This window comes from Xenopus laevis, chromosome 2S, assembly GCF_017654675.1.
Source record: "Xenopus laevis strain J_2021 chromosome 2S, Xenopus_laevis_v10.1, whole genome shotgun sequence".
NCBI lineage: Eukaryota > Metazoa > Chordata > Amphibia > Anura > Pipidae > Xenopus > Xenopus laevis.
Window position 1 is genome coordinate 27,976,208 of NC_054374.1, and position 25,971 is coordinate 28,002,178.

The 25,971-nt window shown below is 44.3% G+C and overlaps 2 protein-coding genes across 5 annotated transcripts in view; both read right to left on the minus strand.

Annotated features, from left to right (window-relative positions):
- The window catches only part of sidt1.S (SID1 transmembrane family member 1 S homeolog), a 37,310-nt gene extending 32,906 nt beyond the window's left edge, over positions 1–4,404 (minus strand). For 2 of the 3 annotated variants that reach the window (XM_018248994.2, XM_041583511.1), the window contains exons 1-2: positions 4,283–4,404; positions 3,138–3,466 (exon numbers count right to left, since the gene is read on the minus strand). In XM_018248994.2, coding sequence (XP_018104483.1) covers positions 3,138–3,329 — 192 coding nt within the window. In that variant the 5' untranslated portion in view covers positions 3,330–3,466; positions 4,283–4,404. Of the gene's footprint in view, positions 1–3,137; positions 3,467–3,966; positions 4,153–4,282 lie in introns of those variants that run through there. The other variant, XM_041583512.1, reaches the window with a different exon arrangement.
- Positions 4,405–18,844: 14,440 nt separating this feature from the next.
- Positions 18,845–25,045, minus strand: LOC108709286. 2 transcript variants are annotated; one of them, XM_041583513.1, is made up of 12 exons: positions 24,903–25,045; positions 24,390–24,465; positions 23,590–23,689; positions 22,921–23,063; positions 22,505–22,598; positions 22,112–22,193; positions 21,681–21,820; positions 20,738–20,882; positions 20,041–20,231; positions 19,603–19,731; positions 19,295–19,385; positions 18,845–19,151 (listed from the first exon to the last, which is right to left on the minus strand). In XM_041583513.1, the coding sequence occupies exons 2-12, from the start codon at positions 24,404–24,406 to the stop codon at positions 19,144–19,146; spliced, it is 1,140 nt and encodes a 379-aa protein (XP_041439447.1). In that variant the 5' UTR covers positions 24,407–24,465; positions 24,903–25,045; the 3' UTR covers positions 18,845–19,143. The 2 variants fall into 2 exon arrangements, with proteins under 2 accessions (XP_041439447.1, XP_041439448.1); XM_041583514.1 differs by lacking the exons at positions 23,590–23,689; positions 24,390–24,465; positions 24,903–25,045 and having other exon boundaries at positions 21,681–21,840.
- Between the last annotated feature and the right edge of the window lie 926 nt (positions 25,046–25,971).

Here is a 25,971-nt window from a genome sequence, read left to right on the forward strand (position 1 = left end):
CAGCCTGCAGCCTTGTGCCTTTATATGGTCACAGAACCCCTCAGTGACTTCTAATATCCTTATCATTTACAGTAGGGGGTACATTATCCCTTATAATACATGAGTGATACTCAAGAGTTCCCTGTATAACTCAGCCTGCAGCCTTGTGCCTTTATATGGTCACAGAACAACCCTCAGTGACTTCTAATATCCTTATCATTTACAGTAGGGGGTACATTATCCCTTATAATACATGAGTGATACTGAGAGTTCCCTGTATAACTCAGCCTGCAGCCTTGTGCCTTTATATGGTCACATAACCCTCAGTGACTTCTAATATCCTGATCATTTACAGTAGGGGTACATTATCCCTTATAATACATGAGTGATAATCAGAGTTCCCTGTATAACTCAGCCTGCAGCCTTGTGCCTTTATATGGTCACATAACCCCTCAGTGACTTCTAATATCCTTATCATTTACAGTAGGGGGTACATTATCCCTTATAATACATGAGTGATACTCAGAGTTCCCTGTATAACTCAGCCTGTGGGGGGACAGTTCTATGGATTGACACAAAGGGAGATGTCAGACTGGACTAATATATGGAGATCAGGTAAGATGTAGGGGTGCCCTGGAGGTCCGTGCTGAGGACAGTACAATATTTTAGTCATAGAGCAGCTGGTTTGAAAGGAAAGTGCTGCATTTTTGTGTAGGAATGAAGAGAAGAGACATTTAAAAAGCAACATTCCTCCTGAGTGGCAGATAAGGAATTTAAGGTAAGCTGCCATATAAATATCATAGGGGTTATTTATGCTTAAAAACACAAAGGCCACAACGGCCATTTCAACCAAAATGTGCCTGCTCCAGAGTGCAGAGCTCTATCCAAGAGGGGACAGCAGGGCAGCAGCAGATATGGAGCAGTCCTGTCCTGCTTTATGGCAGCTGAGATTCTAGCTATCTGTATAACAGAGCATTCTGTCCCAGTGGCTGCACAGATTCTATCTGATCCCCATTGGAAGCAGCAGTCCTGTCCTGCTTTATGGCAGCTGAGATTCTAGCTATCTGTATAACAGAGCATTCTGTCCCAGTGGCTGCACAGATTCTATCTGATCCCCATTGGAAGCAGCAGTCCTGTCCTGCTTTATGGCAGCTGAGATTCTAGCTATCTGTATAACAGAGCATTCTGTCCCAGTGGCTGCACAGATCCTTAGTAAATTGGGAAATCACTTTAGTTGGGGGGTCCTGTCAACCACAGCCTTATGAGACCCCCATGAGACCCCCATGCTGTGCTGTGCTGAAAGCTTATTCGCCCCTTACTACGCCCAGCAGTGCAGTAATGCCACAGATGGTGCCAGCTCACATTCTGCATATCACAGCATTTTGTACATTGTTTGGAATTAAAATGCCTAAACAAGTGACAGCTCTTCCACTCCCCTAAAGTCAATACGGCTTTATGTAAATGTGAATGATTTCTAATGACACTGGCACAGGCCCCTGAGGTTTCCTTTAGCTGCCGGACAGACATGAATGATTGGTCTCTCTGGTCTGAAGTGTCAGTAATTAGAAATTAACTTCATTATATTCTCCAGTAACTGCATTGGGGGTTATACCATTTAAAGGGACAGTATACACCTCTATATAGCGCTTTAGTGTAATAAATAGGACCTGTGTTGGAAATATATTCTGCCTGTTCTTTTAACCCCCTCCCAATGTACTCGGGTGACATTTTTTAAAAACAAAGAAGATTAGATCTAAACAAATCCCTCCCTTCCCTGAGTTGTACCCCTGTCCGAGGTGTACAGATAAGGAGGAGTTTATTATACTGGGGGTTGAGCAGTGAACTGCAAATTTCAATAAATACCTTCTCCACCTCCTGCCACAATTGTTTGACAAGAGGGGATAGTGCCCCTTTAACATGCAGTAACAATTCTGTCATTGCCCCAGACTGTAGGAAACAAGCCCTTTCTGCACCAGAGATCAAACTGTACAACATCCCCCAGTGTAGGTCGGGTGGGTTTCTACTGAGGATCTACTGGTCCCCAACTTCAGATCTATAATTAGGTCTCAATATGCTGCTCAGTCACTGCTGAAATATAGAGGAAATAATGATTTATGTGTCTAGGGAACCAAATAATCTGATGCTAAGATTATAGCTAGAAGCTGGCTACCAAAAAGCAAGGTGGTACTGCTGTTTTTGTGCCAGGGGAAGTAGCAATGAGTCACATGAGTCCCAGGAAATAACCTTCCCCCATCGCATCACACAAAGGCACCACAACAAGCCAACGGACAGTTTCCTATGGATATTATTAATAAAATAAAATATTCTGAGCAACTTCCTGATATCTAATCACTGCTCATTTCCACTGTCTGACTGTTCCTTCCTGCATCTCTAGTTCTGACTCTTGCAACAATGTAGCAGAATCCAGCTCTTCTCCTGCCAAGAACCCACACTGCACAGTGCTTCGTCGCACTCACACACCTGTTCATCGGCTGACTTCTGTTACATTGTTTCAAGAGTCAGAAGCAGCAGTGCATGAACAGAAACAGACGCCCCCCCCCCTTTTAGTTAATATGCCAGCAATCAAGAACCTTTGCAGAAAAACTCAGAGAAAAAAAGCTTGTTACTCTTACGCTGCCCCGGGGTGTTGCCCAGTGCAGAAATATGTGCCAGGAAAATTCACCACTTGTGCACTCACATGTGACACGGACACTAATTAATAAGGCCACAGTGATGCTACCGGGGAGTCTTGTGACTCCCATTAGTCACTGCCCAGCCACGGACACAGCAGGCCCCGTGCATACTATTTACCAGTGTTAGCAGTGGTGTAACTAGATTTTGCTGGGCCCCACAGCAAATTAATTTTAGGGACCCCAACATATCCAGTGTTTGTCCTGTTTTACCAATATATGTTCAAATTGCTCATCAATGAGAGCCTCATGGGGCCCCCTGTACCTGCCGGGCCCCCCTGCAGCCACAGGGTCTGCTTCCTCTGTAGTTACGCCCCTGAGTGTTAGGAACTGAGTAGCTGCAGACTGTGCCGGTGTCTGTGCAGCCATGCCATTGGTGGTTATATATGCCCAGTTCTAAAGGGCGAGGTGACAATCCTGACTGGCAATGGTTTGGCATAGTGGGTGGCACAAACAGGAAGCACTTACCGTGCCATTCTTGCTGGTGTAACTGAACGAGTAAAGTTCTTCTGTGTCCTTATCCACAATCCCTGTGTAACGTTTGCCGAATTCTGCAGGTTTGCTGCCCGTAGCTCTGGTCAGCACCTCGGCACACGCTCCAAGACACAAAATCAGAACCCAGTGGACCCAAATGGGCCCCTTCCCTGCCAACATCATCATCTTCTGCTCAGCGGCCGACCAATCTCAAAGCAGCAGCAGAATTCCTAATCCGTTTCCCCTTCATTGGTGGGTGAGACGCGCAACTGAACATGTAGCGATTCCTTCTGTCACTCCTGGTTTCTCCAAGGGGAAGTAACCTGTGGAGGAATGTCACATGTGAGAGAGTGAGATTGCAAGCTCTGCGAGCAAGGGCTAGTTTTATAGTTTGTGCCGCTCCTCGCTAGAATAACAAACACTGCTGAAAAACAAAGTCCCGGTGTGGCTCAGAGTTTAGGGAGAGACAAGAGAGGGCCCCGGGGCTCTGCCTATTTGGATCTAGCGTCAGAAAGCTCTCTGTGTGTCAACTGTGGGGAGAAGGGACTGTAGGGCCACAGGCGCAAGTCCTGAGAGGGGCCCCTTCCCTTCCTCTAAGCTGTTCTACTACAACTCCCATAAAGCCCTCGGTTCTTCCTGGCTTTATAAAATGAATGGGCACAGGCTGATTTTGAAAAGGGGCCCACACGTTCCATTCGTTTCATTATCTCACAGAAACAGCAAAAACAGAACTCGCTCAGTTTCTGCCCTACAGCTGCTGGTTATCCAGGGATTCTGGGAGTTGTAGTCCAACAAGAGCAGGGAGTTCCTCTACATTCTATACCTGGGTCTTTCCCTAGTTTGTAGTTACAGGTATGGCAGCTCCATCAGGCATTTCCCATTGATCTGCAAGGAATGTTAATGGAGAAATGAGACACAGAATGAGACACAGCCACTTATGCTCAGGGCAAATAGGAACATAAAGGTGTGTCCCCCACAGCCCAGGAGAGGGGCGGCCTGTGCCCAACCACAATCACTGACACCAGGAGTATTGGCAGATAAAGAGGCAGTGCCAGTGTTGCTGAACCCCAATTGTATAACAGCCCCCCCCCCACCAGCAACAAGTGCAAATGTCTGAAATCAGTGCAGCTGGGATTTACCTGGAGACATATGAGCATCCTGCTACCTCCTCCTCCTCCTGCTGCTCCTCACTGCAGCCTCCCCCTGGGCTGTCATTCTGCTGCTTCTCATCCCCCGACTACATCTCACTGAGACCTCAGCACTCCTCGTCCCTCCCCCACTGGCTGCTGATTGGAAGCCTGCAACACGGGGAGCGCTGAGAAGCAGGAAGGGCAACCAATCAGTGGCTTCACACTGATACAAAGGAGGCAAGTGCCAGGCTGCGCCATCTAGTGTCAGCAAATAAGAAGGCAGCCTACATAGTCTTTTTCTCTGGGTCCTATGGGGCTGCAGCAGTAGGGAAAGGGCTTAGGGTATTTGCTTTGTGGCCCCCTTACAAGTTAAAAATACAATTTATGGTCAGGAGCCCCATATAATTTTTTTTTCAAAAAATTGGTGGCCAGGGTGCTACAGAGTATTAAATTAATACATTGGTGGCCAGGGGTTTAGTAATTTTTTTTAAAAAAACACATTGGTGTTCAGTGGAACTCAGCTTGAGTTCTTCTTCCTTGTCCTGGGGGGTAACAGCTTCTTCAGTTTTATTTGCCTCCATTTGCAGCTTCGGGTCTTTCCGCAGCTTTGGCTCCGTTCATGGCTTCTGGTCTTCGGCACTTCAGGTCTTTGGCACTTTGGCACCTCGGGACTTCGGCGTTTCATGAATTCGGGTTCAGCTTGCTTTAGACCCGGGGCCTGGAATGACTGTTCCCCCTGTGCCTCCCTGATGGCAGCCCTGTCTCTGTGTATCCCAGGCAGAAGGGAATACAGTTTTACCCTTTTATCTGCCTTCAACCCCACAGGGTGTGGGACAACTCCCAGCAACTCCCTGCAGAACTAGCTTACATATGACTTTTAACATTAGGATGGGACCTCGCAGAGTTAGGAAGGGGGATGTTGGACTAGAACTCCCTGTGTGAATAAACCAGTTAAAATAAATCATGATAAGGGTTTATTTGCAGGAATGTATATCAGTCTCTTAGGGGATAATCACAAACGATACAGTTGCTCAGGGAATATTCAGGAATAGAGCCTTAAGCAGGGATTAGTCAGATCGGTTACCAATGACAGTCTGTGGAAAAGTGTTCAATTCTGAGTACAGGCCCTGCAAGTGGAACCTCTGTGGGATGCACCTCTATCACTAGGTCTGTCTATCCTAGGCCCGTCCCTGCTCTGCTGGGTGCCATTTCCATGGTTACTAATCCTTCCACATGGAGTTCACTAGTTACCCTGATCCTACCCTGATCACTCCTACACATATAGTCTCACACTATCTACACCTACTGGCTCTACTGTACCCCATCCCAGCCTCTGAGTTCCATCCACCCCCTCCAGCAGGTGGGATGCAAAGCAGCTGAATACATATTGACTTCTCTTTTTATAAATAGAGAACTCGACACTCTCTGACCAGTTACTGAACTGCTTGGAAAATACCTATACCCAGGATAGTGAATCATCTTTCCTTTCCAACTGTAAGTTAGGACCAGCACTTAGCTGTTCAAAATCTTTGTGCACTGCCTGTAATAAAGGTTAGCGAAGCCTTAACGCACCTACATTTGCACATGTTGTGCCCAACGGATATCTCTTTGTATAGCCAATCTTGTATTTACAGGTAACTCCATATTTCATTGAATTAATACTTGGGCATGAAACTACTTGGGGAACCCATGCATCTCATTTCCAAACCAAGAGATTAACGTAAAGTTACCCCTCCCTTTGTTGTTATAACTGCCTGCTATTCTATACAGGTTTCCACTAGATGCTTCTGGCATTTGCTTCCATAAGAGAATTGTGGTGAATTGTAGTGTCCAACCATATAATGTTTATAATGTGAAATGGAATGAACAAGCAAAGATGTGTAGGTTAGTCAAGCACAAGAATGGACAGGTTGCACAGAATCTACTCACTCAATTGGAAAAAAAGCCTAAGGAACTGGCTGATGTCCAGGCCTTCTAGTAAGGTTGGCAATATCCTCCTGGTTTAAATATATATATATATACATATGCGCGTGTGTGAATTTGCATGCCGAACTCTATTGCTTGTGGGTTCCCAGCAGAGACTGATGCATTATTTATTCCTCTGCTGCAGAAATGTCTCTGTATTTCCAGCAGTGCAGTCGCACATTTATTGGGAAGGATTGGAAGATTGTGACCCAGCAGGGGAAATGAAGCATTCTGCAGTTTTAATGCCATGAAATGTATTATTATGAATAAAATCCAATAATAATTGGATAATTAATAGACTGGTCCCTGGACCCTTCAGGGCTGGGGCTGCAATCCATCCATGCATAGCATATTTGTGACCCAAGCAACAAGTGGTCAAAACCACAGATTGCACATTGGACAAGAATGAAACTTCCATCAGCAGCCTCATGATCTGGCTCGCTGGTGATTCAGGATGATGGCCCTACAGAAAATGGGAGCTGCATCGGGCAGTGTGTTGGGCTTTTGAGCCGGGCTGCAAATAACATCAACCTTAGGGATGATGGGCCCCAAGATCAGCTGGAATGCGAGGGTCCAATCAGAGGGCAAAATATTGAGCAACTCCGTCAGTTGCAAGAAAGGTGCACAATAGGTGTCACAGTGCCAGCAGGTAGGGTGTGCACCTACACAAGTCCAGTGCTAATCATTACTAGGGAGTGCTGCCCCTTTAAAGAGAATGAAAGGAAGTGTCCTTGCTGGGACTTTCCATGCACAATCCATTGTGGCACAGTCAGGTGACCTGTGTCATAAATCCTCCCTTCCTTTGTATGTGTGTAATTGCTGTACAGTCAGGGCTGTGGTTCCCTTTCAGGCTGAGCTCACATAATGAGATGACAAGAGTGGAAATTAAAGTGATATATGACATTCATTTAGGAATGCATCTTAAGGGTAGAAAACATTAGGGAATAGCTACTTTTAGGCACATAACATATGGGTAGGAGCTGCCATATTACTTCCCACACACAGTATAATATTAGGATGTTGTGTGCTTCCTTTGGGCAGGCTGGGATGGGGTTACAGCCAGATTTTGAGCTGGCCTGAGATGTCAGAATGTTCAGGGTCAATCTCAAATCCAACGGAATTAGTTCTCCTATAACGTCAGAGTAAAATGTCACACTTAATCCCAGTAATTACTAGGGAGATACAATGTCCCAGGAAAGGGAAGTGATTGGTTCCAGGGCTGTGACATTCTGTAAATGCCAGGCTTTTGTTTATGAGAGGAAAGGTTAGGGCCCGGTGCTGAGGCTCCCAGGATACAATTACCACTAAGTGCTGTATCCATAGGGGAAATAACAAAAGGTGCATTTAGTGCTTTGTGTACTTGAATGAATCCCACACTTTTTTAAGGTGGTTTGTGTAAAAGTGAACACAATGTGTATTTGTACAGAAAAGAATTACACAGCAAAGCCCGGCCCCGTATATAAAAACGGTATGACGCTCACAGGGCAATGATCCAACACAAACAGCACAATGGCACCTCTCAGTTCAGATGGGCACACAAAATGCCTTGTAGTTGTATTACCTGTACAGCTAAGCATCAGTTCTACCATTCCTCCTATATGATCTGTGCAGCCGCTGGGACAGAATGCTCTGTTATACAGATAGCTAGAATCTCAGCTGCCATATGGGGGGTCAGATAAGATTTCTTTTATTTAGTAGAAACTTATCAATTTACAATAATCATCAGCTCAGCTAAATCAATCTGATTTTAGACTATTTACCACCAATAAGCAAAATAGAGTCCATGAATCTTTGACTTGGCTCAGCAGTATCTCCCACCACCAAACCCACTCGGAGTCCTTCCTCTGTCCAAAATTCCCAAACCAACCCTGGCAAAGTCTTTCCCTTTGTCCATGACAAGGTGTTTCCTCCCTCCCCACCCACCACCTTCACCACCACGAACCCGGCCACAAAGTCCGGCTTTCTATTTGTGGGCCAAAGCACCACCCTTCCCACACACACTCCCCCAACCCAGGACACATATATTGCTGAGCCAAAGAGCTTGCAGAACTTTTCCACTGAAAAAGCAAGAGCTGGTGGTGTTACATTGTCTGTTTTTTCCTCCCTCTGGGCCAGGACACATCTTAGAGGGTAGAAATAGAAAATGGTCAGACATCACAAGCTTTAGTAACCTAAATCCATCAGTATAAATCACAGATTCACACCTCTCCATTTGGATGCATTCAGGCAGCTTTGCTTAACCTCTCTTTCCTTCAGGAAACCCAAATCAGCCACCACAGACTTCACTATTTGGTATATAACACACGGCTAATGGACCTTCTGCAGCGGAACTGCCATAGGTGGTACCTCATCACCGATATTATTAGATACACTGTCCCTCTATCCAGGGGGTGTGGGACAGACAGAACACCATATCCCACATTGGCATAAGACAGTTGTTTGATGTGGGGCACTTTGAGAGCCTCTGCCAGCCGATATCGAAAAACGTTTGTCACAGGACAATCCACAGAAAATATTCTTGGTCTCATTAGTGGAACAGCCCCATGGGCACTCCCTCTCTGTTATGTTCAAAAAGCTCACATTGCCTCGGACAAAAAGTCTTCCCTAAAGAGCAAGCCAGTTCAGATCAAAATACTTTGGGGGCACCCTTCTGTCATTGAGCCACCGGAGGTTCTGAGAAAGGACATCCCCCACACAGTCCTTTAAGACCAAGGGACAGCAAAATAGCTCATAATGTACCTTTTAATGAAGGTAAATCATTAACCCTTATAGTTGGGCCCATTTTGACTTGGAAAAGGATTTTTCTATTTTAGGTGATGAAATTATGTATCTGCAGTTTCAAGAAGCAAAGTAAGCAATGATTACGTTTTGCTCTCTCTCTTTTTATATTATTTCTTGGATAAAGAATTTACTATTTGAACTATGGGCACTGATCTACCACAGTTATATGAGCGACACCTAGTGGTGGAATTATAATTTGCACCAAATGTATTAATGGGCTGCTAATGACGACAGTTGTGTGTATTTATATTACCATTGTATCACTTGCACTTCATCCAATGAGGGCTGAAACGTTTGGTATACAAGTGATGTTTAAATAAAAATCTTTTAGAGTGCTGGTCCACTTTGAAGGATATATATTGGGGCCTTTATCACCCTTGATAAAGGCCCCAAATGTGGGCCGAAACGTAGGACACAAGAGTGATGTTTGTATAAAGAAATTCTTGATAAAAACTTTTGGCGTGCTGGTCCATATTGACATCTACATACTACATTTGACCGAGCACCCATCTTGGATTGTGAAGGAAAGAGTGCAGGTACTTACAGGACTCCTTAGCGTAGGAAGTTGCAGTGCACTGTAAGTCATTTTCTTATCAGTCTTTTTGCGTAGCAAGCCGTTACTGTCAGACTCACGGAAGTGAGAGTGGAGAATTTAAACTGAACTCCAGCATGTCTTGCTGCAAATGTGCACATCCAAATGCCAGTTGCGATCTGAGACGAAGGCTGATTTTGGAGGAGTTTGTAAATGCCGGTAATTCTAGGGATCTGTGTTTGGTTACAGGCTACTTATTTGCTCTCTTTTTACAGGATGAGCTCTAGGAGCCACAGGTCCCACTCATCCTCTAGGGCAGTGGTCCCCAACCTTTTTAAACCGTGAGCCACATTAAAATGTAAAAAGAGTTGGGGAGCAACACAAGCATGAAAAAGTCCCTTGGGGTGCCAAATAAGGGCAGTGATTGGCTATTAGGTAGCCCCTATGTGGACTGGCAGCCTACAAGAGGCTCAACTTGGCACTATACTTAGTTTTTATGCAATTTTAATTCACTTTTCAAGCCTGGAATTCAAAAATAATCACCTGCTTTGAGGACTCTGAGAGCAACATCCAAGGGGTTGGAGAGCAACATGTTGCTCACGAGCTACTGGTTGGGGATCACTGCTCTAGGGGGTAAGTAGAGAGAGAGTGCACTTGAATCAGCTGGATAGCGTGATGTGGTATCACTCTGTTTTACATTAGTATGCCAGGAGTGCTGGGAAGCTATGTCAGGCAAGAAAGCTGGCGATCAGTTTGATGCCATGAGGGAATGGTTTAAAGACTATATGGCTAAATTGATGGATGGTTTAGTGCAGGCCCGGACTGGCAATCTGTGGGTTCTGGCAAATGCCAGAGGGGCTGCTGTAAGGTCCCAATACACAATCACTATTCAGTGGGCTGGTGGAGGACTATTTGGGCCTCTGTGTACTTGGAATGCCAGGTCCTATTTTGACTCCCAGTCCGGACCTAGTTTAGTGGGAGCAGTAACAGAATCAGTGACCCCGTCTGTTTCTGGAACAACCAGAGTATCAGCAACACCTAAAGTTCAGTCCCAGGAAGGGGCAACAGGAAGTGTCTCGGATACATCGGAGGAGTTGGAGTACAAGGTTGTTGATGAAGATTCAACATTTGATACTGATTTAGTGGAGCCATTAATTAAGGTGACACGTAAGGCTTTGGAAGATATGGATCAGGAAAAGAAGACAAGGAAGGAAGAAGAAGACAAGATGTTTAAAGCTTCTAAGAAAGCTCTGGTGTTTCCAATGCATGAAGTCCTGAAGAGTATGATGACTGAGGAATGGGGCACACTCAAATGTATTTCTAAAACGTTAAATAAAATGTACCTGTTCGCTGAAGTAGAAGTTGGGCGATGGACTAGTCCTCCCAAAGTAGATGCAGCCTTAACTAGGGTGGACAAGGGGGTTTCGCTCAAGGATCCAGTAGAGAAATGACAAGACACTGTGCTTAAGAAAGCTTATTCAATTTTCAACTTGTCTGTAAACCAGCCATAAGTGTAACCTGTGGGTCGCAAGATGTAACCTGAGGGGCCGCAAGATAACCTTATACATACAGTGGATGACATAGGAGTGGCAGTGGAGTATATAATTGAAGCATCCATGGATATCCATGGATATGTTAAAGCTCTCTGCCAGGAACATGGGATATAGTGTCGCAGCTAGACGGATGTTGTGGTTGAAGCATTGGCAAGCAGATACTCCGTCAAAATTTAACCTGTGTGCCCTTCCTTTTGAAGGTAAGTTGTTATTTGGGACAAAGTTGGATAAAATTATATCCAAAGCTTCCACAGGGAAAAGTTCATTTTTGCCTCAGCAGAAAAGGGAGAGGCACCAGCCCTTGAGGAATGAAAAAACCTCATACAGAGAGTCTAAAGCTTACAGACCTGGCTGAACATATGGGCGACAGCCCTTTTGTAAGAGCCGAGGGCAAAATCAGGGCAAGAAGGACTTCAAGAAAAATTAAAATAAATCGTTCTGATGGTGTCAAAGCCATTTTTTTTTTTAAAAAAATTATTTCTATTCTAAGCATCTTCTCTGACACTTAAAAGGATTTTTTCACACTTATGGATTTAATAAAAAAAATTTAAGTCAAAAATCTGGATTATATGAGGTTTTTAACATCAAGGAGTTTTAACACTTTGGACACTAAATGGTTTTTTTGGATGTTTAATAAGTTGTGTTATTTTTAAAAAAATGTTTTAAAGCAATGACCTTTTTATAACACTTAATTATATATGCTCATTTATTAATTGATCACTCTATTTGTATGTCATCCATCACGGTTTCCACATGCTTGACAAAGGGGAGTGTCCCCGAAACGTTGCATCACCGCATAATAAACGAGCAGGGTGTTCCCTGCAACACTATTTGCCTCGTGTGCCGATATCCTTTTTCTATATCCAATTGTGAGGTTGCTGATCCTCTAATATTGTGCACTGGGCTGATTTCCTTGAGGGTGTGCGATTTTTCTAAATTGCTTGTCAAAGCCCATCAGCCACCTATGGGGTGGCGCCTCTTCTCCAGTTTGGGGCTGTGTGGGCTCGTATAACGGCAGACGAGTGGGTCCTGAGTGTTGTGTCACAGGGAATTCTGCGACATACCCAGAACAAATGTATTCTTTGAATCAAGGCAACCAAAGACCAAGCAAAAAAGGCATTGCTAAGTATCATATCAGAGTTATCGTAGCTGTGCCCAGTCACATGCAAAGGAGAGGAATCTACACAGCTCTCTTTCTCAGAAGAAAAATGACGGGGGAGTTGTGCTATTTTAGACCTCAGGTACCTCAATCAGTTCCTGAACATAAGGTCGTTCAAAATGGAAACTCTGACCATAATATCACGAACTCTGTTACGATTGGAATGGATGGTGAAGATAGATTTACACGGCGCGTATCTTCACATCCCCATCGTTGGAGCACATCAAAGATTCTTTTGGGAAACCATTATCAATATCGTGCCCTGCCATTTGGGCTGGCCTCATCCCCAAGGACTTTCTTGAAGGTACTTTCTTCAAGGAGTTCAAATATTCAGTTGGTGAACACAGCTTCCAAAGAGAGGTTGTTGAGACATCTTCACATGACCTTACAAGTCCTGTCACAAAACAGGTGGTTGGTGAATCATCAGAAGTCTCAGCTTACACCAATTTAGACAATAGAATTTCTGGGGATTTTAGTAGACACCAAGCAAGAACGGTTGTTTCTTCCTGGAAGCAAAAAGAAATTGTCGGTCTAGTCAAGAACCTGAAAAGAAACAAATTTTCAACTCCCCAGATTTGTCAACAGGTCTCCAATTTGAATTTCTTCACCAGTGGAGGTGGGACCCAGATCAGATTGTGGTGCTATCAGCTCAGGTCCGACAAAGTTAGAATTGGTGGTTATAGGGAACTCAAGGCAGTACTTCAAGCCCTTACAGGTTTCAAGAATTTTCTTCAGAACAAAGCGGTCCTGGTCAGATCGGACAATTTCACTACAGTGAGATATATCCAGAAGCAGGGTGGGACAAGGAACAAGAAGCTTCTGGAGTTGATATATTCAAATGGACAGAATATAATCTCCTAGACCTTTCAGCATCATTCATCCCGGGCCATCTGAACATGCTGGCAGACTCTCTAAGTCGGTAGAATCTAAACCCAGGAGAGTGGGAACTGAGTCAGAGAACATTCTGGCATCTGGTGAAAGTTTGGGAGCTTCCCCAAGTAGACCTGATGGCCACAGCCAAGAACAGGAAAGTGAGGAAATTCTGTTTCCTCACTTTCCAGAGGAACAAGCTATCTTCACGGATGCATTCAGTCAGAAATAGACATTCTGGCTGCCCTATGTGCTCCCACTGATCTCTCTCATTCCCAGGGTACTAGACAATATTCAGAAAGATCAAATGACAGTGATTGTGGTGCTGCCTTAGTGGCCGAGGAGGCCCTGGTTTACTCGGCTGTTCTCCATGTCTCTGGACAAACCACTCAGGCTACCTCTGCTTCCAAGGTTACTGGTGCAGAAAGTAGTGGCTCATCCCTGTCCCCGCAAATGGGCTTTGACGGGCTAACTATTGAGTGGGAAAGTTTAGGCCTGGATGACAACACTGTTAATACACTTTTGGCATCCAGAAAAATATTGATGGAACACACCTATCATCGTGTATGGGAAAAATTCGAAGAATGCTGCTTGTTTTCAGGGGGGTTCTTTTACTTACTACTACTACTACTTACTTAGTAATTAGATTTCTGCAATGAGTGAAACACTTAATGCCGCAAGTGCGGCCTATTGTACCTTCGTGGGATCTGAATTTGGTGCTTCAAGATCTTACTGGTAGTCCCTTTGAAACAATTGAATCAATTAGTATGGAATGCCTTTCCATGAAGACAGCCTTCTTGATTGCTATAACTTCGGCACGCAGAGTAGAGGAACTACAAGCAATATTAAGATATATACCCTACATGAAAGTTCTTCAAGATAAGGTAGTTATAAGGCTTCCAGAGTATTTTCTTCCAAAAGTGCTTACATCATTTCATGCAAGCAAGGAAATAGTTTCGCCAGTCTTCTTTCCTTGTCCTCAAAATGAAGAGGAAGCAAAATGGCATACGCTGGATTTGTTAAGACGTATTTCAACATACATCGAAAGAACAGAGGCTATAAAAAAAATGTGATAGCCTTTTGATTCTTCCTTCGGGGCTAAAGATAGGATTCCAGGCATCAAAAGAAGCTTTTGCTAAATGGATCAAGGGGTGTATCACAAAGGCTTACTCAATTAATGCTCTTCAAGCTCCTCCTATTAAGGCTCATTCAACCAGTGCGGTCGCAGCTTCCTGGGCCTTCCATTCTCAGGCTACAAGGGGGGAAATTTGTGATGCAGCTACGTGGTCTTCTATTGCCACATTTTCAATTCTATAAATTGGATGTGGAGGCTCCATGCCTAAGCCCAGAGCATTCCATCAGCCACCCGGGATTTAACCATTTCTGTGCCAATGGCCAAGGCGCTGTGCCCATGCACATTCTTTCTACCAACAACCTCCAGGCACTATTCTGGACATTTGTACTGAGAGAGTTCTGAGCCAAGCAAGATAATGGCAGTGCATGGAACTCAGCATTCTCTACACTCACTGGGCTGTCACATCTTTGTTGTACTACTGAGCTGGGGGTTACTAACAATAACTTAAGGGTCACATTGACCTTGAAATTCATCTTCTATATGTAGGAATTGTAAGCATTTTAATCAGTTGATTCATTTCATCCTCGCTTTTGTATAAAGGATTTTTTTTTATTCACCCTTATCGGAAATTATATTGTATCTGGTTGCTAGGGTTTGGGACTGCAGCCACTATCCACCAGACCAGCTGCAAGACTTTTATAATAGTTTAGAAATTCCTATTCAACCCCATATTTATCTTTATGTGGAAATTCTAACCCCTCCCTGCTATAGGCAAAGTGAGAATATGCCATGGGCCCCTTCCAGTATCACAGAGATTGGTAGGCACTATAATTGTGTTAAAATTAGAAATGTGTTATTTTTTGTGAATCCATCAGAAATGCAACTTCTGGTATTAACATGGCTACTGGGAAGTGTAGGGTTGTAGGTTGGACCTGCCAGCGTTTATTTATATTTTCTTATCAGCATAGATGTCTGCAGTGCAGTGAAACTCATTCCCCATCCAAAGTAATCTTCCATGATGCCTAGCTCTCAGATTTCCTGCAGTGCTCTGCCCCGGTAATGTATAACTTGTCTCTGGTTTCTAGGGTCAGTGACCACAACAATATGAAGACTGAGGCTAAATACATATTGTTGCTGCTTTTACTAATCTTTCTGTCCTGCACCATCACCTTCAGCTTTCATTCTTGATTTCCGGAAGCTGCCTGGTTGCTCTGGATACCAAACAGCAGTCTAAGTTATCAGACAGCTTTAAACCTGAAAATGATGTTTGTAACGACAGAGGAAGCAGACCCTGCAGCTGCTGGGGGGCTAAGGAGGTATAGGGGACCCTATGAGGCCCTAATTAATAAAAGAAATTCCAAATCATATTGGTAAAAACAGGGCAACCTCTGGCTATGTTGGGGACCCTAAAATTAATTTACTGTGATGCCCTGTAACATCTAGTTACCCCACTGTGCGTGTATATATATATATATGTTATGTACAGGGCAGTATTTCCTTGTTCTACATCTATTCTGACAAAAGACAGCATTCCCACCCTACCTTATGGTAAGCAGTGGCATAGCTATAGAGGCAACAGACCTAGTGGGGATGAAGGGGCTACAGCAAAAGAACCCGCTCCAAACAAGTGTATAACCTGCATTTCTCTGTGAGGGGCACAGTTTGCAGGGGCCAATCACCCACAGTCATGCCCTTGCTGGCAGAGATACAAACTCTGGATCATCACACAAGTGCCTTAAGGTGTCCATAAACGCACCAATATGAACGCACAAAATATTTTTCGTACTATAATCGGTGCATGCATGGTGGGAGACAAAGGGACCAATATCGGTCAAAAGCCTTGGATATCAGTCATCTCATCAATCGGGCAGGACAAGGGTTGCCACCTGGGCAGTATTTTACCGGCCTGGCCAGTAAAAATGATGGTTGATTCCAAAGTTATTAATAGGGAAAAAAGATAAAGGAAGGTCTGTATTTGTTTCAGAAAAGGTGTCAACCGTAGGCAGGACTGAACATTTTGATCGGGCTCCTTTGAAGGACATCGTAATCTTAATGCTGAGTCATGAGATAAGAGCGTTTGACCTGCATAACAGAGGATTATTATTAATGTTAGAAGAGTGGACAAAAGATCTTTCATACGGCCAATGGTCATATGACCACCTTTACATGTTCTGCGGATGGATCAGGTAACTTATGTGAAAGCCTTATTTACATTTACAACACTGCTTCTGCTGCTCTTTGTATAGTTTAACACCAAACAAAATGTAAAAATACACTCACATACATATATCAAATCTCTAACATGCTAGAAAACAAAGCAGCAATGTAATTTAAGTAATAAAATCAATGGAAAATGCATAATCATGTGTTGCAGCATCAATTTAAAGGGTAAATAACCTCCAAGAGGTTTTTATCCAGGAACCCCATCCCCAACTGCATCATCGCAACTTCCAAAAAGCAGCTCCCTTTTCCCCCCGTGTGGTCCAATGCAGACCTGCACAGCGTTATGAAAACCCCTTTCCCATTCCAAGCTGGACAACTACAGCACAAATGAAAATACATCAAAAGGCTTTGCAATAAACAAAAGAGAGAAATCTCCTATATAGTCTACTTCTTTCTTATTTGAACTTATTGTAGACTTATTGAAAATTGATATTGACTTGAACTCACGCAAGTTTGAGCATGAGGCTTTGGCCAGGGGACAAGTTGATCTTGATGTATCAAAGTTCTCCCAGTGGGATTCCATTTTTAGAAAAAAAGAAAAACAGCCGAATGTTTGGAGGCCAACATGGGCAAAATGGAGGACAACTTCCAAAGCGAGTAAAAAAAATGGATGAGACCCAATGATGAGACATACCAGAAATCAGAGGAGGCAAGAAAAAGTCATTTGCAGAAGATATTGAGAAAATGGGTTTAGCACGGTGGCAGGAGGGGGTACTGGAGAGATTAAAGCAAAAAGTGGATTGTAGCAGTTACAACATGTACCTGGTGCACCATGGAAGAATGTTGATGCTTTTTGGTCAGTTGGCAGCATATACCCCAAAAAGGACTTTGTGAGCGGCAAGCTGGAACCACAAACAGTAAAAACAGTCTACAAGCTACTGTTGCAGAAGAGCAAAGTTTGATGATGACCACTGTAGGCACGAGAAGGCCCACAAGCTGGTGGACACATCTGATCTTGGGGTCCATTTGGACAACTTGCCTTTATCGGAAGCCATAAATACCACTTTACTCTGTGCCCTCGAAAAAGAACTCAAAGGCCATACAATATCAGAGAGCAAGGCTCTCCTTCTGTTCTGGGACTCTGCTCCTCTGATTATGTCTCAGTATTTGGGTTATTGACACAGTAACTGAGTTTTTCTCCATTTATATTACCTATGGGAAGAAATGAACTGTAACAGCTTGAGTGTTGATCAATGAAAGTTTCCACTTGGTTAAATGATGAAACAAAAAGGTGCCAGGCAGGGGCGTAACTACAGGGGAAGCAGAGGAGGGCCCAGAAGTGTGGAGTACCAAGGGAGGCCCTAATTAGCGAGGGATTTCAATATATCTTTATATAGTATGTCAACTTACCAATGCTTTTGGGCCCTAAATTTAATTTTTTTGTGGGCCCCAGTAACATCCAATTATGCCACTGGTACCAGGGAATTATAATGTGCATTTGGAACGGCAAATCGGTACAAAAGAAAAAAAGGAATTTTTTTTTGCCCCGGATAAAGACCTTCTTGGTCAAAACGCGTAGGAGCCATTGTTTTTTTTTCCTTTAACTATTTTTTGAAACCTTTATGTAAAATAAATACTTTTTTCCTGAGAGTGCGATCCTCATCTTTTTTGTGGATGATAAAGACAATGACTAGAATGACTTCTCAGTCTGAGGAACATAAGTCATAAGGAACAGGTCAGCTCTGTGTAAAAACCACAACCACAGGATTACCTGGTCAGTTGGCTCAGTCACAGAAATGCAGAGTTCTTCATTAGCTACTCCTGATCTTGTAAAGCACAAAGAATGGATTTTCTAATACAGTAACTTAGAAAGGATGTACCAAACAGTAAAAGGAAACAACCCCAGCAATGAATCATAAGAGGTAACATCCAACCTGGGACATTATTACCTGCCAGGTAAAATAGATGTCACTCCTAACTCTTGCACTTGATTGTTTACTAAAAAAAAAACCCACCATTTTCAGTTAATTATACATGGTACAAAATAATATTGTTTGCAATTAGAAAGTCAGCTCCTGGGGTTAATGCTGTGCAATGTAGCAGCAATAAAATAATTAGACCTAGGTGCATAATGTACTGTATAAATTGGCTTGACATAGTGAAAATAACATTTGGTGTAGAAGCACCTCTCTATAACAAAACACTGTCCCAGTGGCTGCACAGATCCTATCTGATCCCCATTGGAAGCAGCAGTCCTGCTTTATGGCTGAGATTCTAGCTATCTATAGGACAGAATATTCTGTCCCACAATTAGAAATGTGCTGTTTTGTCCCCTTCATTACTGAAATACGTGTATTTGCCCTTTAATTTATCACTGTTTCACCCTCTTACGCCTGTAGCAGTTCTGTGATGCCCCTGGCCTATAGGGGTTACCTGCCTGAGTGTATATATCAGCGACACAGGTGAGAGTATGTTATTGTGCAAAATATAAATATTTAATTACAGCATAGATTAACATTCCATAACAACTTGTTAGATTCATTAAAAGCAGAACTGTGAGGAGCTTGTCTGAATCAGGTTTAAAATGGGCATTACCAGCCAGTGATTTCCATTCTTTGGAAGAGCCAGTGGGTAGCCAGCTTGGCGAATCAACTAGATGGAGCCAACGGGCACATCAGAGGAACAGGCCACTCGGGGGATCAGTGAATAAGTACCTGCCCCTTACTCTGGAGGATGTCCTGATGGCTCCAGGTCCTTCAGATCTTCTTTCCGTTAGATCGCTAGAGCAGAATTGGAGGAAACAAAGGTGATTTTCCCTCTAAATTACATAGCATGAATATTACCGAAGCTGGAAGACAATTTGCTGGGCACCCCTTAGTGTAGCGCATGATTGGCTGAGAGGGATGATGGGAGGATTTCCTACCTCTGTTGTTAAGGCCCCGGCAGGGTTTTTTCCTGGAGAAGATTTTGCCTTCAATGTGATGAATCTGCTTGTTGACCCGATGCATGAGAGCCTGACAGAGGCAACAGATTGTCCGATTCAGTATAAGTGAAAGGCAAGGGCATGTGTATTATACCAATATGCCCCCATTGCACAAGATGGCACACTCCTGGGGTGTTTCTGCATATGGTCAACCTAACAGTACGTACAGTATAGGCAAACACTATTGGGGTGCACAAACAATCTCTTATTTCCCACCCTGCCCAACAGGTTGGCACTGGTATACTCACATCAATCTGGGCTTGGCACTGGAATATGCACTTCTGTACCTCCTTTTGGTCACCCTGTGCCCTCATTGTGGAAAAGTCATTAACGTCTTTATGGCTGGGACTGCGAGACTCTGGGGCAATTTGGTTCCCCTGTTGGTGACGGGAGAGATTAGTGTGGGGCAAACAGACAAACTAAGAGACTGAGCCCAGCAACCAATGGTGATGTGAGAACTCTGTACCCTGTTGGTCAGTGCAGCCTGGCATCACTCTATAGCTTTGGGAGAATTCCACAACAATTAAAGGACATCTTTAATGTTAATAATCTGGTCATATGTGCTACCTACACACACACACCAATTTGATTGATCAATGAGTGCAAGTCTAATTAACGGACAGCCAAACTGGATCCAGGACCTGGCACATACCCCTGTACCCGCTGATACCAGCATCCTCACTTACAGGCTTTTGTTTGGGAGGAATAATCAGATTTTTGTTCCAAGTGAGATGGTGGCAGTTTGGTTTTTTCAGGTTTCCCATAATGGGCTGATCCTCCCATTGCCTTTGGTCTCTGCCCCCAGAAACACCTGTCTCCTGATCCACAAGGTTCTTCAGGGTGTTACTGCCCTGCTTCAGGGCTTTCAGCTCAAGATCTGCATGTAAATAAAAAGCACAAAGGCAGAAGTGAGGGGCATGATCTAGTGTAGGGTACCAGGCAAAGAACCCCAGTGCTGACACTTTGACAGTTACTGTCAATGAGAGACGGCAGTTATGGGCATTTCTCTGCGCAGACAAGGAAAATGCCTGTGAAAGTAATTCTCCCCATTTACTGCTTGTTGCAGGCTGTCCCTGCTTCCCTTGTGTCACATGGTACAACTGAATTGGAGACGGGAAAACAAGCGCACCCCATGTAAACGGTCGTGTTACCCCCAGAGGTAACTCCACTGCTCAGTGTATGGAGTCCAGATTCCATGTATTTAGAGGAGCGTCTTGCAGTTCTGCCATGCAGCTCCCCATCATATGGTGCCATATTATTGTAGAAGAATGAGGCCATACAGAGAAATCTCTTAACTCCTCTCAGCACATGGGCAGTTAGAACAGGGCAGTCCCCTGAATTCCCATCAACAGTTGCTGGTTATTATAATCAGGGGTTACTTACTGGCACGTTCTAAGTGTTTGGTAACATCTTCAGCCCGACGTTCCAGACCAGCCAAGCGAGATTCTATATCCGTCAGGTAAGTCTGGTGATTCTCCAAGTCCAGCTTCAGGGAGTTTTGCAGCTCTCCGATGGAAACCACATGAGGCTAAACCAAGAAAAGCAGCAAAACAGTTGGGGGATTCCATCCTTTAAGGCAGTGTGGTTCACAAGCCATGGAGGGCCCAGAACCTTAACTAGGGGGCAGACTAAAGTTGAAGAGAATGGGAAGAATATCTATTTTGTCTCTTAGATACCCCTAAACTATAGTTTGAAGGCCAATTCAAGTGACACATGGGGGTTTACTTTGCCTAAATTCATTTTCTATTGTGCCAAATATAAAAAACTGTGGAAGAGGCCACAACTCTTTTTGCCACCATCACGCCATCTTCCTATTGAGGTCTTACCAAAAACTCCAGTAGGCCAATGCACAATGGTGAGCAGGTGCTTTTATGACATCCTCACCCAACTTATCCAGTGAAATACCCGGAGGTGCCCCAGGCTAGAGGCACTATGGGTAGGGTTGACACCTTTTCTGGAAAAAATACTGGCCTTCCTATACATTTATTTTTCCCTATTAATAATTGGGATCAACCATCATTTTTACCGGCCAGATGGCAACCTGAACTATGGGGTATATTAGGTGATACAAAGCTATTGGATCTTTGGCAGACCATGTACTCGTATACTTAGCGACTGTTTTTCAGAAGAGGGAAAAGAAGCCAAACTTCCTCTTTTGCACCCGAGGAAGGGGTTGTTCCCCGAAAGCTTGTGCCACGTCACTGCAGTAAAATATGTCATAAAAGTATGGTTAGTTCTGTTTACTTGTTTTCCCTTTTCTGAAATATTAGGAGGTGCATCACATTGCTGCCAGAGGGTCACAAGGGGTGCCCCAACCAACGCTGACCTGTTCCTTCTCTCCCGACGTGGCCGTCACTTCCCAGCCCAGGATATCCCGTTCTGGCTGGAGGTCGTATGAAAACACGTTGGTGCCAGTGAGAGGGGCTGTATGTGGTTTTCTTGCCCGCGCCCCATCTGCACTCAAACCTTGTAGTAAAGACAGGAGTCTGTTATAAAGGAAAAGGCTGAACCTATAAAACCCGCTGAGCACCGACTCTGGCTGTTGTCCCAATAAGCACTATGGGAGTTTACTGACAGTGAGACTATCCCTGAAGACAAGGGGTAAGTGCTAGCATGTCGGATATTTGTTGGCAGCCAGTCAGAACTTTGCCTTTTATTGGCTTAATTAACAGAATCATCTGGTCACTGGATCAGGACAGGCTGTACACCAGGTATCATGTACAACCCAGGTAGCAGGTGAGTTTAGGAGTTACTTACCCAGTGACAAATCTCCTTCTTGTACCGCCCCTCGCCAACATGGGATCAGCCCATTGATACTCTGTCTGTTGCTCCTGGACTCCTGGATAAAATAGCGGAATATGGAGAGAATAGTGGATATCCTAATTTTACTAGCAGTCACACCCCCCCCACCCCCAACATTTCACTAGCAGCCCCACCCCAGCACCAAAAACGTATTTACATTTGTGAATGGATTTTGTGCTGCCGGTGCAATGATTTGAGATGGGTGTGTAAGGGAAGGGGCTGCTCACATGATAACCTCCCATTTGGAACCTTCTCCCCCACTGCTCAATATTCCAATTAAAAAAAAAAAAAAAAAAAAAAAAAAAATAGCAGGTACCACTTTTCATTATCAAAAGACAAGGCACTTACTCCTGTATCTGATATCTGTGGCTCTGGGGGTCCCTCTGTAGAGCGGGGGGTGTCTGGGCAGAACAAGTTCTTTAGAAAAGTCCATTGTAACCTGCTAAATAAGTGCAAGAACAGAAATGTTGAGCCTCCTACTGGACATTCTCTAGATTGCAGGTTCCTTAAGGTTCCCATAAAGCCAAAGGGGAAACTCAACAAAACTGGCTGTTGTGATGCAGGGGGCAGAGGCAGAGGGTAATTGTGCAGCTCACTTTTCTCTTTGTGCCACAACCCCAGGACTGGAACATTTAATAGAATCAGAAAGCCCCCAGCAATGAACCAAGTGACTTGGAATGGTGATAAATAAAAAAATAAAATAAATAAAAGTATACATACATGCCCAGTGAGGTGCTGTGCCAGGAGGGCATGGGATTACTTACCGAGATCCTCTGATGACCAGGAAAGACTCCTCCTCTAACCTGCTGGGCACTGTGATCCTTGGGGAGAAGACCATGCAGAGAACAGAGCTGAGGTCATGGGGGGTCCCCAGGGGGACCAGGCACATTCCTTTCCTGTGGGAGCCCTGATCAGTACAGAGGTGCAGGGGAGAAAGAGGAAAGGTCACTGCCCTGATCCCATTCAAAGAGCTATAGAGCCTTGTTTTGCCACCCCCTTCCTCTCCTTGCTTAGCTTTCTCCAACCTGTAGGGGTGCTACTGATTCCAGCCGTGTCATTCCGACTCCCTGTCCACAGCCTAATGCCCCCTGGATCATGAGTCACATGCAAAAACCAGGAAGAAACATTTCTGGTTAAGTAGGAAAACTGATTTGAGGGTTGGAGGGGTAGTTAAGGAAGATTAAACCCTAATGATGTAAGAGGAATGTTGGGGGCTCCAGTCTGAGTGCAGGAATGTGGTTACATGTGTAACACTGATAGTCCTGAGGCCCCTCTCCTTGAATTGTGGCCCCGGATGTGGGCTGACATTGGCGGCCAGCTTAAACCTGATCTGATTGGCTGCCTGCTACCATAAATCACTATGCATGTGGGCCCCTAAGCATAACTGCAGCATGGAGAGATACGGGACACTGTTGCAGTTGGCGAGTCTGTACCTTATGCCGACCCCGTGCAGATTCCCTGTGGCAACTCCCCTCAATCTTGTTGCTCTCGGCCTCCTGGCAGTGGAACTTTACTGGGAGCAAATGATTATTTCTGGGAAAACAAATAAATAACAGCAGCTCAATCTTGCATTTTGTACAGGTGTCAGGATCCATTTATTCACTGGAAGCTGGAGACACATGTGCCGTTCTGCTCCAGGAGAGACCACTCAGCTAAGGCAGAGGCAACTAAATCACCTAAATAATAAAGCTAAAGCGGAGGCTGGACATGTAGTGCCAATAGTGACTGGCCCTGTAAGTTCGGGGGCGATAAATTGGGTGATATTGGGGGGGGTTTGAATAAAAATTTGCACCATTCCTGGAACATCAGGTCCTGGCATAGTATATTATGGAATTCTGGGCATGGCCCCTAAGTGTTTCCAGATCAAAATAGAACTAAATGGGTCAGACCTAAAAAGCCTTTTATCCCAAAAGAAAGAGGCTGCTCTGATGTTCTTCTGCTTAGAAAAAAACATTAGAAACCTTCTCTACGCAGAAGAACATCAGAACAGCCTCTTTCTTTCTCCTGACAACTTCCTTGACTACTTGGTGGTCAGACTGGTGGGAAACTGACCAGCAGGTGGTGCTGTTGTAACAAAATTCATTCATATTAACAGTACATGTATCCCTTAATATCTTGGAATTTAAAAATAAAATGTATGTACATTGCAAAATGCTTAGAATAGCCCCCCCCATCAACTTTACATTCACTTTTAAGGGTTTACTTATCCTTTAAAGGTGAGTGAGGCACCCACCTGTCAGAACGTCTCATATCCAGGACTCTTTGGTTCTGATGGGGAAACACAAGGGTTCTGGTTCTGTCCGTGTGGTCTATAGGCAGGAGGAACAGGATCAGTGATGGGCAGCTAAGCACAGGTAACCAGCAGAGAGGGGCAACCTCTACCCCCTCACAACCATAACTCCCAGCACCCCCAGTGCTTCCAGCATCCAAACACCCCCTCCCTCCAGTCAATATGGTTTCTACCTCCTCCCCCAACAGAAACAAACAAATTTGAAGGCCACATGCAGTGTAGTTAATTAGTGAAGTGTTCAGATGCTGCTGCAGCCTACACTGCTCCCTATACAGCCATGCGTGCAAGTAGTGAATTAATTTTCTATTAAAGGGGGTATCATATACACTAGGCTCATCCCTTTACCCTCTGGGCTGGAGTCAAATAATCTGTACCCACAGGATGAGAGCACCCCATGTATGACAAAGACCAGCATGAGCTACAACTCCCAGCATGGGCAGAGCACCCAGTACCTACCTGCAACAGGATTGAGAGGCTCCCACTGCAGGAAAAAGCAACAGGCTGGGCTAATTAAGTCAATTAGGGGATGGGTGGGTGTTGGAAGCTGTGTGCCTATTGGCTCATTTAAAACCACGTGGCATATTTGGATTCTGACTTAGAGGGTGAGTAACAAATGTCTCGTTCAACATCCAGAAATCTGCCCCTTCCCTTTAATTCTTAAATGCAGGAACGTGACTAAAAGCCAATCAGTGTCCTGCTGCAGCTTACACTGGTTTCCATGCAGCCATGCACAGGGATGCCTCCTATCCTGGAAAATACATATCAGCTTTCATATATATCTATGTCTCCTCCCCATCACACTGGCACCAAGTGTTTGCCCTTCAGTTCTTTCCATTGGGCTATTTGCCCTTTCTCTGGGACACAACAGGCTTGGGCATATTCAGACTATTGCTGAACCTGACGGACGTGTGTCTTCATTCTCTAAAGAAGAGGTGCACTTAAATCCTTTCCAACACCTCCGTCCCACTGCCACTGTCTAAATGGCACCAGTCTCATACATTGTGCCTACTTTGTTTTTATAATTGTTTCTACTGTAAGAGCAGAGCATACTGCCACCCAATGGGACAACAGGAACAGCACAACCATAGTTATAACCGGCCCTTTAACTACAGCGACATCTAGGGACGGAATAGGGAACATCAACGCAAGGCCAGCCTTATTGATAACGGCATCGGTTCGAAAGCCTTAAAGAAATACTGACATCAGAAAACAACCTTTGTTTTTATTATCTATCATAATATTGTCTTTGAATGCTACTTATAATTTTGCCATAAAAGTATTTGCCTGATGCTTTTACATTACCCCCATGTTCCTGTATGAGGGGGCTGCCATATTTGTGCAGCAGGAGTCCGTTAGCATTAGAAACTCTAACTGACAGACTGAGATGGGACAGTTAGGTTGGCAAAACAGGTTTAGGAACTTCAAGTTTCAAATACTTACAAAAGTAGATCTATTAGCAAAAAAAATGATCAACATGACCTATAGGTGACTTTTAATGCAGATTAATAGTTTGAAAAGAAAATAT

Excerpts from the sequence above, each read along its gene's own strand:
- LOC108709286 (XM_041583513.1), bottom strand. Across the intron at positions 21,821-22,111 it reads AGAAGGAGATTTGTCACTGG|GTTTGAGTGCAGATGGGGCG; the intron begins GTAAGTAACTCC and ends CTTTACTACAAG. Across the intron at positions 20,232-20,737 it reads CAAACACTTAGAACGTGCCA|ATCTTGAGCTGAAAGCCCTG; the intron begins GTAAGTAACCCC and ends ATTTACATGCAG.